The sequence below is a fragment of the Lottia gigantea genome (assembly GCF_000327385.1).
Source record: "Lottia gigantea unplaced genomic scaffold LOTGIsca_61, whole genome shotgun sequence".
Lineage (NCBI taxonomy): Eukaryota > Metazoa > Mollusca > Gastropoda > Lottiidae > Lottia > Lottia gigantea.
In genome coordinates, this window is record NW_008710086.1 from 321,889 (window position 1) to 336,772 (window position 14,884).

The window sequence follows — 14,884 nt, forward strand, 5'->3', positions numbered from 1 at the left end:
TCAGATTATTTATACAATAGAGTGTTATCTCTTCTATATAGCTCTATTAACACATAAATATCACTGTTATATCTCATATAAATTATTCTTCATAAAAAATCATATTTAAGTAAAAACACAAATGTTAATGATTGATGGTTGAGCAAAACTGGTACTAAAATAGCGTACATGATATTCTCTTCCAGGTCTATATCATCTTCACAATGTCAGGTCTATATCATCTTCACAATGTCAGGTCTATATCATCTTCACAATGTCAGGTCTATATCATCTTCACAATGTCAGGTCTATATCATCTTCACAATGTCAGGTCTATATCATCTTATAAGAAGTTTGTATTTGACTATTTGTATCATGGAATGCAGCAATTTGATTGGATTGTACGTAAGTGAATACAGCCAATCAGAGTCCTCTACAGAAAGACTGTAAACATTATGGCTTAGTGTTTACAGACCTTGTGTAGAGAACTCTGATTGGCTGTATTAACTAACTTACAATCCTATCAAATTGCTGCATTTCTTGATACAAGAAAGCTGGCTATTGTAGTCAAGGTATAAGAAGAACTTTGTAATAGCTTGAAATTGTGAAGATGAAGTTTGTAATAGTTTGAGATTGTGAAGATGGTGATACAAGCAAGGTGGCTATTGTAGTCAAGGTATAAGACGCAGTACATTGTGAAGATGTGTCTATGTGAGAAAGCATTGTTAAGTCTGGATGATGTTTCTGACACCAAGTAATATTGTGAGTTTTGGTCCGTAAAAGATTGGATAAGGGTGAGTATATCAATGATTATCAAGTACTGATAATAGGTCTGGTTCGTAGGCGGCTACAATTAACATAATTCCAGCCCCTAGAATCATTCCAGCACACTGGAATAACAGATGACAATACGGATTCTCTCCGTGTTTCGTTTCTACTGACGTCATTTCAGGAAGCTGAAAAATAAAGTAGAATTATTCGTAAAAAATTATTTGTTACAAAATTATACAGAAAATTAAAACTGCAATCAATTTTTCTTTGAAAATACAAAGTCAATCAATTATGGTCTGTTTTATTGTAACTCAATAATAAGTTATCTCCCTTTAACCTAAAAACCTCTGATTAGGAAAAGTTACTATCTCATTTATATGTTAGCCATGTAGACTCTCTGAAAGTGATGCTTGAGAAACTCAAATACCACATCAACAATAGTATTGAGTTTACAAACTATAGATAATACAGGTCATTAGTTATATAGACGACCTATAACACAGACCTGTGTCAAATTCACAAACCCAGAGGGTAGAGTAGAATTTAATATTCTACAAGTGTAAGTAAACTCTACTCTATTACTGATCTTCTTCCAACTTACCATATCAACTAGAGCAATATATAAAAACATTCCACCCACACACGCAAATATCCATAATGAGGCTTCGTTGATATTTCCAAGCACCACCCCAATCAACATGCCGATAAAACACAGTATAGAAGATACACAGTTGTACATCACAGCTTGTCTCATATTCATACCAGCTCGTAGTAATACTGCAAAATCTCCTGTAATCAGAAAATTAATGAGTGAGCTTTCAATATTTCAGTTGATTTTTCTAGTAAATTCAGTAGATTCAGTTTGATCAAGAAGATATATAGATATAAATAACATACTTTAGAAATATTTTCAGGTATAATTTACAATGTTTTTAATTAACCCTTTTAAAACCAATTCAGTTTGATCAAGAAGATATATAGATATAAATAACATACTTTAGAAATATTTTCAGGTATAATTTACAATGTTTTTAATTAACCCTTTTAAAACCAATTCAGTTTGATCAAGAAGATATATAGATATAAATAACATACTGTAGAAATATTTTCAGGTATAATTTACAATGTTTTTAATTAACCCTTTTAAAACCAATTCAGTTTGATCAAGAAGATATATAGATATAAATAACATACTGTAGAAATATTTTCAGTTATAATTTACTTCTTTTAATAATGAAAATTTTATACTATATTATTGTCCTGTTATTTAACGTTTCAGAGACATCTAAAGAAGACAGTAAGCTGAAACGTCACATAACAGGACAATATTATAGTTTTAAATGGTTTCCCCTTTTTGGGAATTTGTGATATAATGAAAAGTTAATATACAGAATGTTTAAAGTAAAGAATAAGATGTTATAGATGATGTTTTTTATACAGTTGTGAAAATACTAACTTCACCCTTTTACTTCCAAAATATTCCTTCTCCTATATTTTCAACAATTATTGTTTCAGATTGTTGTCAATCAAACATAATATATTTTCAAAGTTTTTTTTCATGTACATGTTTTTCAATTTTTGTCAAATTTATTTCCAGGAAATGTCAAACCTAGTTCTAGGATTAAAAGCTTTTAAAAATATTCAATTTATCATTAAAAAAATAGAAACATTGTTTTAAATAGGGAAGGTCCTTCGATTATACAGCAATTTTGAGACACTGAGTTAGCAGAATTGCAGGAACCACAGAAGGTGGACTGAAATTAAAATGGTGCTAATTGATGCTATCAGTGTCCCTGATATACTTAGAGTAAGAAAACCTTTTTAGTATCTCTTTAAACTTAGAGAAAAACCTCCTTAACAATGTTTTATAGCACTGTACTATTACCAAGTACAAATTGCCTGGTGACATGTTTAAACTTTTGAACCATAACTTTTTATAAAGATTGTACTAGGTTAGTACCCTTCAAGGCAGAGACTAAAATAACTTACATAATAAATCAACATAATATAACATTTTTAAACTTAAAAAAAATAATAAATAAATTTGAAAAAAAATATGATTAGTTACTTCAAATTTAATAGATCATTTTAGTGACGGGTGTCGTGTGCAAAGCAGTTTATATTCACTCTATTCAAAACAGTTGATGACTATACAACTTTTAATCTTCATTTTGCTATACTTTGTATGAAGTTTTGATTGACAGAATTGTCTTGCTTGTACAGAATTTTATTACCCCTAATTATGTGTATCAGAGAAATTGATAGCATCAATTTACACCATTTAAATTTTAAATCAGATGTATATGGTTCCTGCAATTTCACCAAAACTAAGTGTGTGATAACATCACTAATCTCCAGAACTTATGTGATAAAGCATTGCAGGAACCACAGATTGGAATTGAAATGGTGCAAATTGATACTATCAGTTTCTCTTTAATTTCATTTTACAAGACCCTTATCTTGGTGTTTTTATATTATAATTTACAGAACTACCTCACTTAATTTACTTTCACAATTAATTTGATTACAGTTTGTAGAAAGTTTACATGATGTCTGTGGTTCCTGCAATTCTACTAAAACTAAGTGTTTTATAACATCCTATCGAAAGGTCCTTATATATTATTTACAGCTTTTGAACAGTCACGTCATTACAACACATTGATGTAACAAATCCTGTCCTGTACTGGCACATACTCCCTCTATAAAGATGTGAACAGAGATTTACAAGGACAGAATAGCTAGCCCCCTCCCCCCAATATTTCAAAAAATAAAACAAATTCTACCTACCTATTTCATGAGGAAGTTCGTGACAGAGTACAGCAATAGACGTACTGATTCCACCAGTAATAGAGTTAGCGAATGCAGCACCGATTGCCAGACCATCGCTGAAATTGTGAATACCGTCTCCTAAAATAACCATCCAGGCAATGGCCGCGATGGATTGATGTTTGACGTCTCCAGTGTGACTATGATGGGAGTGGCCATGGTGAGAATTATTTGCTCCCAGCATGTTTTCATCTTCCTCTTCCCCTTTAGAGTTGATGGAATGACTGTGATGAAAACTATCGTGGGTGTCGTCTGCCAGATTCTTCAACGCTGAAAATACAGAAATTAATTTGGTTTTATTCATGACCATAAATTTCATTCTACAGGTGTATTTTGTGGACAGAATGTTCACTCTATCATGAGAGCTACAGAGATCTTTACTTGACACTGTTGTAGATTTCTGTGTTCAGATTGTCCAATTATTGGTTTAGGTGAGAAGAAAGATAGGACTACAACATTTTCTAGTGGTGTCCACAGGAAGTGGAGTAAAATTTCACATGTACCCATGCTTTTATAACCAGATTTATAAAACCATTTTGTCAACGATTATCTTATCATCTGCATGACGGAGCATCATCATCCAATCAGATTCATCTACCTTTTTCATGATCCGCAAGTGATTATCAAAATAGGGGAAACTGCCTCACTTCAGATTTTTTGCCTCATCATGCGTCCGCAGCCAGTCGGCAAAACTTGCGACAAGACTCTAGTCAACAACCAAATTTGTTGACAAAGATCTTCATGTGCTCACACCCTTTGAAATTTGAGAACTGGGGCCAATCTCAGGAATTTCCTCTCAATTGTATGGAATATCATTGAATTATTAGTTTTAAAGATTTTAGATTTTAGACAAGGAAATTATTCAAGTTGCCACAGAAAAATCTTTTAAACTCAATGATTCATCTAACACATTCAGGACAGAGGGAAACGTTTCATGTTTCAAGGTCAAATATTCAAAATTCTGACATCATTTTTACTAATCACACTTCAATTTGTCATCAGTTATAAAATATAAAAACAATAGTAACTACAATATATCTTTCAACACAGAACAATAACCTACAAATAATATTATTATAATTCATTTATAAAATACCATATCTTAACCTAATATTATCATAAATCTAACAATTTTACTCAAATCAACATCAAAATTCATTAAAAAAACAATCAAAATATGATAACATTTTTACTGGTAACTGATAGAATTCAGGATATTAAAACATTTGAAGTCCAGGAGAATTTAACATTGTGATTTTGTCAGGACAGGTCATACTGTTTTCATAAACAATCTTCATTTACCAAAAAATAGTACCAAATAGATTTAAAATTTCCTTTTATTTCATTGGCCAAAAAATATACTTAAGAATTTTATTGGAACTTGGGTAAAAATCAAATAAACTAAAGTATTTTTAGGATTAAAAATCATTTTGGAATAATTTTGGAGACAGTGGCAAAAACATTTTTATCTATAACAGGAAATCATTCAAAATAAAATTTCATTCTATAATTATATGGCCACATTTCATGTTTCAGCCAAATTAATTGAAAACTGTTAACTGTAGAGTGTTTACGAGGAAATAAGAATGGATATTAGAATCAATAGATTGATGAATTGATTTGAATTGAGTGTCAACAATATACGAAATATAATAATATGATAAAATGACAGTATTTGATGTCAAGTTTTATTACAATAAGTTTAGAATACATCAAATACAGGTGTTTTTAACCTTCTCCTTATCACAACTTTCAGTATTCTTGATCTATTTTATTACTTCCCTTCCCTGACTGAATAAAACAACTAAAATTTTATGCTACACAGCAAAGCACCTCATTATTGTAGTCAAGGTATAAGATGAAGTTTATAATAACTTGATATGATTCTTCTTGTATATAAAACAGATATTGTATAAATAATATATCATAGGGTAGCAAGCAGAGCTAGGAACAGATTATTATAATATAATATATATCTATGAAAGTTAAGGAATATATTTGTCATACAGAGGTCAGGTCTGACAGGGGGGAGGGGGGGGCCTTGGAGGAATCTAATTACAATTAAATAACAAATTCCTTTCTTTTTGCCTTGTCTGATATTGTAAGTGTACATTGTTATCAAAGGAATTATTTACCAATGAAAGCATACCATTAAAACCTGTTTCTGAATAGAATAAAATAAAATAAAATGAAATGAATGGAGTTTTACGTCCTACTTTTCTTTATCATGTGGGCTAATGAAGACGGGCAACACCATGCAGGGTGCAATGAGGAAATTTTTGCAAGGACAGCGGCATTAGCCTGCTCTTTTTCAATCTTTAACGTGCACGGCCTGTAGCACACAGGTCTGAATAAAAAGAATTGTGGGATAGCGAAGACTAACATGGAGCATTATGAGAGCTTCTTTGGGTTTCCCTATCCCACAATTCTCTATTTTATCAAGATTTGTCTTTTAAACGTAACATACTTTGATTGGTAGAAAACTGGTTAAATTACCATGGAGACTAAAAATATCAAAAAACAACTAAGATAGGAAAATGTAATTTAATTTTAAATGGATTGGACAAGGGGAGCACATGATTTGTTTAAAACAAGACCTCGCTATAGTATAGATTAGAGCATGATTATCAATTGGTTCCTTTATATTATTAGGATATTGATATTGATATTGATATGAATGAATGAATGAATGAATGAATGAATGAATGAATGAATGAATGAATGAATGAATGAATGAATGAATGAATTGGAGTTTCAAGTCCTACTTTTCTGCACCAAATGGGCTTATGAAGACAGGATGAATGAATGAATTATAATAAGATATATACGGATATTTAAAGGGATATTTAAAGGGATAATGCCAGTTTTTAAAACTTACACACAGCTTTTTCCAAATCTGGAAAAACATGCAATAAAAAAAAATAACCAAAAACCAAAAAACTTTATAATTATATAAACAAATTAGGCTTTTATTAATAAAATATAACTATAACCATCACACAAGCAGTATATAAAGTCACAAAAACCTCATGCTGAATATTTGGAATTTAACTTTTTGTTAATTTAACATATTTTATGTGGTGATGACACGTGTAGTTTGTGTTGAAACGTTATGTGTTTAATATTATTATTAAAGAAGTGTGTATATTATATAATATTGTCATGTAAAATAAATATCATTCAAGTCTATAAGTTATTAAGAAATTAAATTAAAATATTTTGATAGGCACTTTATACCTATACTTGATGTCCGACAGTCTGTCAGTCTGTCAGCTGGTCTGTCAGTCATGGATGGAAAATACAGGTGAAATAACATCCCTCAGGAGACCACATGGATACAGATTAACAATGACACCTTGAATCATATTTTAAAAGTTTTGAACCCTGTAGCGCTATATTCCTCTACCAATTGAAGTTTAAGTAAAAGTTATAAATTATTATTATTACTATTAAAAGCTTACAGGATAATAGAAATTACTATTTTTTGAGTGAAATTTGTTAGTAGTGTTTTTAACAAGCAGATCCAATCATGTCTGTGTATTAACCATTTAATTAAAAATATTGTCAAAATTCTTATATCTTTTTTGTAATTGCAAGCTGGACTTAAACCGATAATTGACCTAAACAAATTTTTTGCATATAACTGTAAATTGAGCAAATTTTTCCTTCATCAAATATAATTTTCAATTTTTGTGTTTGTCTGTCATCTGAATAAACCCAGGCCCATGCATTTATCAATATAAACAAGTGATTTGTTTGTTTATTTATAAGATTATATATTAAAATAACAGTGCAGGTAAATTTACAGTCACCTGTCTGTGTTTCCCAGTTAGGGTTATCTAAAATAAGTACAGGAGACTGTTTACTACTAGTGTACGTTCACATCAAAACAGCCCCGTCACCATGAATGAATTGGTGCTGAGGCTCCGAAGAATTAAAAGGCTCATTTCTGACCATTCTGAGGTGCCAAAAACGTACCAAAATCTATATCTTTTTTATTTTGTACAAAGACACTGTAAATGAATCAATCTCTAGAGAAGGTTTGCTGGGGCTTAATTCTCACTTGCTGGGGCCCAGTCCCCAAGGACCCCACCCTAACGACTGGTCTGAATCAAAAAAATTTCAAAATATCAACATTAACAGTGAATTGCTCGCTTGTTGCTTAATAAAAAACTTTTAGAATAAATTATACGGTAAGTCACAGGGCAGGTTTAAAGGGACAGTTGTGCAGACACAAAAGAGAATTTCTTTAACTCAGCCAATCAATAATAGTGTTTACATTTATAGAAATAGGAACAGAAATTCCCAGTTTGAGATTTTTTTGAAGAAATTATGTGATTTTCAAGACTCAAAACAACCTTTTAAAACGGCACATCTATCCCTTTAAATATGAAGCAAAACAAAAATCTAACGCAAGCCAGGCACTTCTACTGTAGCATGATACACAAGACTACAAGGGGAAACGACTCTGAATACCACACGGGGAAACAAAGGTTAATAACTCTAATGAAGTAAGACATTCTACAGACTACAGTCAAACAATATAATTCTTCCTACCTTTATTAGGATGTACTATCATCACCATTTCTTCACACGTCTGGTAGTCCTGGTCTATCTGTGATGATAATTTCGCTCCCACGGCTTTTTGACCATCTCCAGTACATTTCTTTAATGCTCTTTTAGATTTCAATCTTTTCTAAAAACGATAGAAAATAACAATAATAATAATAGTTATGATTTTAGTCAAACAAAAGAGTTGATGAACAAAATTCAGGACATATTTCATCTTGACCTGTTAATAAGCTGACTAGTTTTTGACAAATCTCACCATGACAACAGTCAAATTAGTCATAACGTTTTATATCTTTACCAAGCTGAATCATTAATGAGTCCATCAAGATATTACCAGATATTCTACAATGTCTCTGTGCTCCACATTGCATCACAATACAGTCGAGGGGTAAACTGAACTTACAGAGTTTTAAAGGTACCACATTTTATGTCTGGCCCTATATCCCATCCAGGTCACGTATTCTCGAAACTATCTTAGCGCTAGGATATTCTAGAATCAACTAGGGATAAGTTAAGAACCTAGGACATCATAGCGCTAAGATCATTTCGAGAATACGTAGCCATGTTCCTAGAGATCCTGATCCTCAATACAAGGTTTCACCAGAAACTACCTGGTAGACTTGATTTTCCAGGGCATAAGTTGATATCCTTGTTTATATCCAAGTTAACTCTACTACAGTTTTAAGTCTACAAGCTGTGCAATACCATGTCACTACTCCCTTCTTAAAGAGACTAAACGCCATACTTACCAGTTGTTTTTTCTTGCGTCTCAGATCTGTCATGATGGTTAAAGATCGCTCCATGAGAAAGAAGAAAAACATTCCGGTCAGAGCGATGAGACCTTTATAGGTAGATAACATGTGAGTGTCATTTTCCTTGTTACCATGGTGATCTCCCTCTCCGTGTGAATGACCACCAGTAATAGCCTGAAAGTAACAGTTAAATATTAAAATTTTCATTTGAATAATTCTTAATGATAGTTAAACAACACGATACTTTTAGATAAAACTTTCATATAAGGTAAAGGACATTTTTTCTACGTTTTCTTGCATCGTTGCATATAAGAACATTATTTCCCAGACTGCCTCTTCAATGAGATTTGACCCTTTCATCTTCAACCTAGCCAAATATAGAGCTTTAAAGAGATAGTAAAGAGATTTTTTTGTTTTTTTTATGTGTATGGACACTGATAGCATCAATTTACACCATTCTAATTTCAATCAGACGTTTGTGGTTCCTGCGATTCTACTAAAACTAAGTATTTGATGATGTCACTAATATCACAGGCGTTATATGGTAAAAGCATATTTTACAATCAGTGACATCATCAAATACTTATGTTTAGTGAAATTGCAGGAACCACAGACGTCTGATTGAAAATTAGAATGATGTAAATTGATGATATCATTGTTCCCAATACACATACATTTTTTTTATAAAACCTCTTTACAATCTCTTTAATTCTGTAACATAATTCTACAGATGGAGTTTGAGTCAGAGTGTTATATCACAGTCGCGTGAATTGTTTTGTTTCCTTATCATTTTAGACTTTTAACAATTCATCTGTGACGGTGGATTCTAATCTCTGTCAGTGTGTGAATATCTGATGATCTTCAATACGTCATATTTCCTCATTCCTCCAGTTGACCTAGTTGTTAATTTGTACTAAATACTTCATATTTCATCATAATTCTAGTCTACCCAGTTGTACTAAATACTTCATATTTCATCATAATTCTAGTCTACTCAGTTGTACTAAATACTTCATATTTCATCATAATTCCAGTCTACTCAGTTGTACTAAATACTTCATATTTCATCATAATTCTAGTCTACCCAGTTGTACTAAATACTTCATATTTCATCATAATTCTAGTCTACTCAGTTGTACTAAATACTTCATATTTCATCAAAATTCCAGTCTACCCAGTTGTACTAAATACTTCATATTTCATCATAATTCTAGTCTACTCAGTTGTACTAAATACTTCATATTTCATCATAATTCCAGTCTACCCAGTTGTACTAAATACTTCATATTTCATCATAATTCCAGTCTACCCAGTTGTACTTCATATTACATCATAATTCCAGTCTACCCAGTTGTACTTCATATTACATCATAATTCCAGTCTACCCAGTTGTAAATGGGTAAATCCAGGAAACAATGGGTTAATCCAGGAAAGATCAATGACAAATCCGGCCCAGTATTGAGTTCCAGATACAAGTCTGAAGATAAATTTAAACAACTTACATGTGGAAGAAGATGAAGGAGAGAGTCCCCAGCCAGGGCGCCGACTGCCAGAGCTACCAGGAACTGTAGAAGATGGTTGTAGAAGACTTTTTGCATGATGGGAATGACAGCCACACCAAGTAGACCACCTAAACTTATAATTATTACTGCTACAGTACTGTAACCCCATACTGAAATATATCATATAGTTATTACTATTATTAGATTATATACCAACAAGTTACCATTATAATATACATCGGACAAAATAGGACAAAATTATTCTCGGAAATCTTGATTGAATTAACGTGCTTCATCATTCCAATCGACCCAGCTGTAAATCAGAACTGAATATGTCGTCTTTCCTCTTTACTCCAGTCCAAGAATCAAAAATACTGCTAAAAGTTTCCGAACAATGCAAGCCAATGTTTCACAATGTATGTCCAAGAATTTTTCAACTTTAGGAAGGAAATCTTTTATTTAAACATTAAACCGAGCATTTGATTTGTTGAAAACTAAATAACCTCGAACACAAGATGTATAAGTAATTCGTGAGAACATGGATGGCAAGTAGAGCCACCTGCAGAAAAAACACAAAATGTAACATCTTGATTTTCATTTAAATAGATCCAACCTAGAGCTACCTACATCATGTCCGATGAACCCAGTGTGTGGTAAAGCCAATAAGGACAATAAAGCACCTGTTCTGAACAACACAAACAATGAGTGGAGCTCCATCTTATCAATGTTAGATGAAAGAAAGAAGAGACTACATCGAAGGGCCTTGCTACCGTCGTCCTGAACTTACAAATACAAATACAAATACAAATACAAATTATTTAAATTGATTGGTTATTGAGCAGGAAAGATAACTCAGAATCTAACATTCACTCACCTTTAGCTGAAATACCTTTGGTGGAAACTTTCGAGACATTAGGATGATGATGTTCGTCACCATGGTGCTGGTGATCTTCGTGGTGATCAGGGTGATCAGGGTGATCAGGGTGAATATGTTCATGAACGGAATGACGATCAAAGTCTGCTCTCAGACAACTCTTGTTTTCTATCTGATACAGCAACGCAGGGCATAAATATCGAAATTCATCGTAATATAACACGCCTTTATCTTCAAAATGGAATGATTTTAGCAATTCACTCACGGTTAAACACTGAAATTATAAAAATTAATGAATTAAAGGAATTGTAAAGGTTTTCTAAATGTGTATCGTGGACACTGATAGCATGAATTTACATTATTACAATTTTCAATCAGGCGTCTGTGGTTCCTGTAAAACTATGTATTTGATGTAGTCACTAATCACAAAGGGCTTTATGTGATACAGCATATTTCGTGGTTAGTTATGTCATCAAACACTTAGTTTTAGTGAAATTGCAGGAACCACAGACATCTGATTGAAACTTGTAATGGTGCAAATTGATGCTTTTGGCAAGTAGCATCAAAGGAATTGTAAAGAGGTTTTCTAAATTTTTTATGTGTATCATGTGATTCAGGATTAATATTGGTCTCATCGGTTTTGTTGATATTTTACAATAATAGCCAGGATCATTGAGGTTGAGATTGTTAGAAGTTACACTAGCCAGTCATTATCACTGTCAATATGGATATTTGACCTGTTAGTATATTATAACATGAGGTCAAGGGCTATCTCTCTCTATATCTCTATATATATGTAATACAATCTAATATATATGATAAACTGGTTAATATTGTCAATTGATCTCAGGTCAGCTTGTCCATCCTTTAGCCTTCAGGGTACAGATCAACATCGTCACAAGGTCAAGCTATGACAAAGTCTGTCTAATACCTTGACATCATTTAACACTTTTCTTGTATTGAATTGTACTTTAGTGAATACAACCAATCAGAGAAGCGTCACAAGGTCAAGCTATGACGAACTTCATCTATTACCTTGACATCATTTAAAACTTTTCTCGATTGAATTGTACTTTAGTGAATACAACCAATCAGGGCATTTTCACATATCAAGGTATTTGAATATTGAAACTCTGTCTAATACCTTGACATTATTGGCACTTTTTTGTATCATAGAAGTTTGTAAATGATTGAGTATGGGCCATAGAATTGTCACGGGTGGGCTAAAATCACCAGGCTTAAAAGAACTCAATGATTAGAAAATCAAAACTGTGGGGTGGGGGGGATACATGAAAACTAACAAGTGGAAACTTAAATTTGGCAGATCATAAGTTTGAAATAAAGCCACATTTCTACATTTTACTCTAACAAAATGGTTGACATGGCAACACCTCCTATAAGGTAACAACAATTTAAAATGTTGATTGATGGGACGATGCCTTCAAGGGTTTCCACCTACATTGTGAGTCTTGTCCTTAATGATTTATATCTGGATAAAGTTATTAAGAGTTTGTAAGCACTCTCTGTCTATCTTGTATATAATCTACATCAGTTTATCTCTCTAAATCCTATTATTTTATCTTCTATCACAGATCATATTTCATCTTATTGCCAAATTTTAAGAAATATCTTTTCTTATCTTATGTTATCAAGATTTTCTTTTTGCCTTCAGTCATTTGTACTTAAAACTGGTTTTATCGATTGTACATAAAATACGTTGAAGATGATCAACACCATGCAGTGTACTATGAGAGAAATTTTGCCAGGACAGTGGCATGAACCTGCTCTTTTTCTATTTCAACTGTCGAGGGATCTAGAACATGCACAGCCTGTAGCACACAAGGACTCAGTGTATTGTCACATCTAAATCATATTATAATATTGTCTTGTGTCTGTGATTTGTACTCCTCACTTTTAAATATCGTTCAAGTTTTATAGAAGATATATAAAGATGTCTGTAGAGTGTCCATAGATCATTGAGTTGTCTTTAATATTTACTATATTGTTGATCAATATAAATTCCTAACATAATGTAATAAAAATATTAACAATTATAGTAAGATATCTTACAAGACACCAATCTGACTACAGACCATGTCTTCATCTATAGTAGAGTTTCTTAGAGGGACAGATTTGTCGTTGTGAAAATTGTACTCTTATATTTCTTTCACTGTATTGATAAACTATAAGAATATTGATAAATCTTATTTAAATAGTTTTTATTACTTGAAGAATTAATAACTCAGTTTTATAGAGAACAATAACTTTGATATGAAATAACTGGACCTATTTTAAAATTATACTCTTATATTTCTTTCACTGTATTGATAAACTATTAGAAATATTGTTAAACCTACTATTAATATCTTGACTTATTTCAAGGATATTTAGTTACTTGAGTAATGAATAAGTCACAATTTTATAGAGAACAATAACTTTGATATGAAATAATGCAGGTCATTTTAAAGGGACAGGTGCGCCATTTTGGGGGGGTGATTTTAATCTTGAACATAATTATGTAAATAATCTTCAGAAGTACTAGAAATCGCATAATTCCTTTAAACAAACTTCAAACTAGGATTTCTGTTCCTATTTCTATAGATATCTTTTCTATACATGAAGAAATGATGAGTCGTCAATTTAACATTTAAACGCAGATAATTTTGGACACACATAGATTTGAAGGATAAAAATTTCGACTGGAATTGGTCAACCAGGTTGGTCAACCCATCTCTTCAAGGATTCCTTGGACTGTTTCAGGTTTATTTTAAATTAATCATCAATAATTGACCTTTGCCCACTGAGTATTTATTTAAATATATGAGGCAATATCCTACTCCTATTTCATTGATATAAACTTCCCTTTGACCTTTTAGATTTTAAACAGATTATCACCAGGGCCTATTTTCTCAAAAAAATTAAATCAAAAATTAGTCACTCACCAAAATAGTTTTATATTTTGTTTTAATATCTAGATTCAGGTTACTAAAACTGTATTTATCAAAATATTAATTTCATCTCAGTTTAGATTCAAGAATGAATCACAGGGGCTCGTTTATCAAAAAATCTTAAAATCAATTTTATCAAAAGTCTCGTATTTCCTCAATGTTTTATTTCCTCTTACCAGAAATACCAATATAAGACACTAGCCCTGAAGTATCTCTCAAAATATAAAATTCCACAATCGTAAAAAAGCCCCAGGGTCCATTTCTATCTATAAATCTACAAATCGATATTGGAGAGTGGTTTAAACGGTGATATCATCAAAACAATCGTTTCATCATCAAGCCAAAGTATCAGAGTTAAAATAAAAATAATTTAAATACAAATCTAAGTGTTTGAAGAAAAGAAGAGATTGGTTGCCGTCCAATGGCAGCTTTGATTTTAAATTAAAATCGTATCACGTGACTATGTGACCTTAAAACTTTTGACAGCGCACACAATTTTCAATGGCCGATTCTAGATCAGTTTCATCAAAAAAAAATTGGTTTAAAACTCTCGCACCTGAGGAAATGCAGAATGTCCCCATTTAACAGCGTATATTTTTTCTGTCTCTACACCAGCTGACATCTGCCCAAATAGCTGGAATGGCTGGAATAGAGACAGGT

At 31.9% G+C, this 14,884-nt stretch overlaps 2 protein-coding genes across 2 annotated transcripts; both read right to left on the reverse strand.

Annotated features, from left to right (window-relative positions):
• Positions 1 to 391: 391 nt before the first annotated feature.
• Positions 392 to 4,041, reverse strand: LOTGIDRAFT_220274 (hypothetical protein). Its single transcript, XM_009064217.1, has 4 exons — positions 3,958 to 4,041; positions 3,538 to 3,846; positions 1,352 to 1,539; positions 392 to 935 (listed from the first exon to the last, which is right to left on the reverse strand). Exons 2-4 carry the CDS (start codon positions 3,758 to 3,760, stop codon positions 783 to 785), a joined length of 564 nt encoding a protein of 187 aa, XP_009062465.1. The 5' UTR covers positions 3,761 to 3,846; positions 3,958 to 4,041; the 3' UTR covers positions 392 to 782.
• Positions 4,042 to 10,399: 6,358 nt separating this feature from the next.
• Positions 10,400 to 11,553, reverse strand: LOTGIDRAFT_79473 (hypothetical protein; the record flags this gene model as incomplete). Its single annotated transcript, XM_009064198.1, has 2 exons — positions 10,400 to 10,572; positions 11,412 to 11,553. Coding segments are annotated over 2 exons (315 nt in total), but the record flags the coding sequence as incomplete, so codon positions are not given.
• Positions 11,554 to 14,884: the final 3,331 nt, after the last annotated feature.

Bases quoted from the DNA above. Each gene is read 5' to 3' on its own strand.
- LOTGIDRAFT_220274 (XM_009064217.1), bottom strand. From the start codon at position 3,760: ATGCTGGGAGCAAATAATTCTCACCATGGCCACTCCCATCATAGTCAC. The intron at 1,540-3,537 runs GTAGGTAGAATT...TTCTGATTACAG, and splicing joins CGAACTTCCTCATGAAATAG to GAGATTTTGCAGTATTACTA. The intron at 936-1,351 runs GTAAGTTGGAAG...TTTATTTTTCAG, and splicing joins ATATTGCTCTAGTTGATATG to CTTCCTGAAATGACGTCAGT.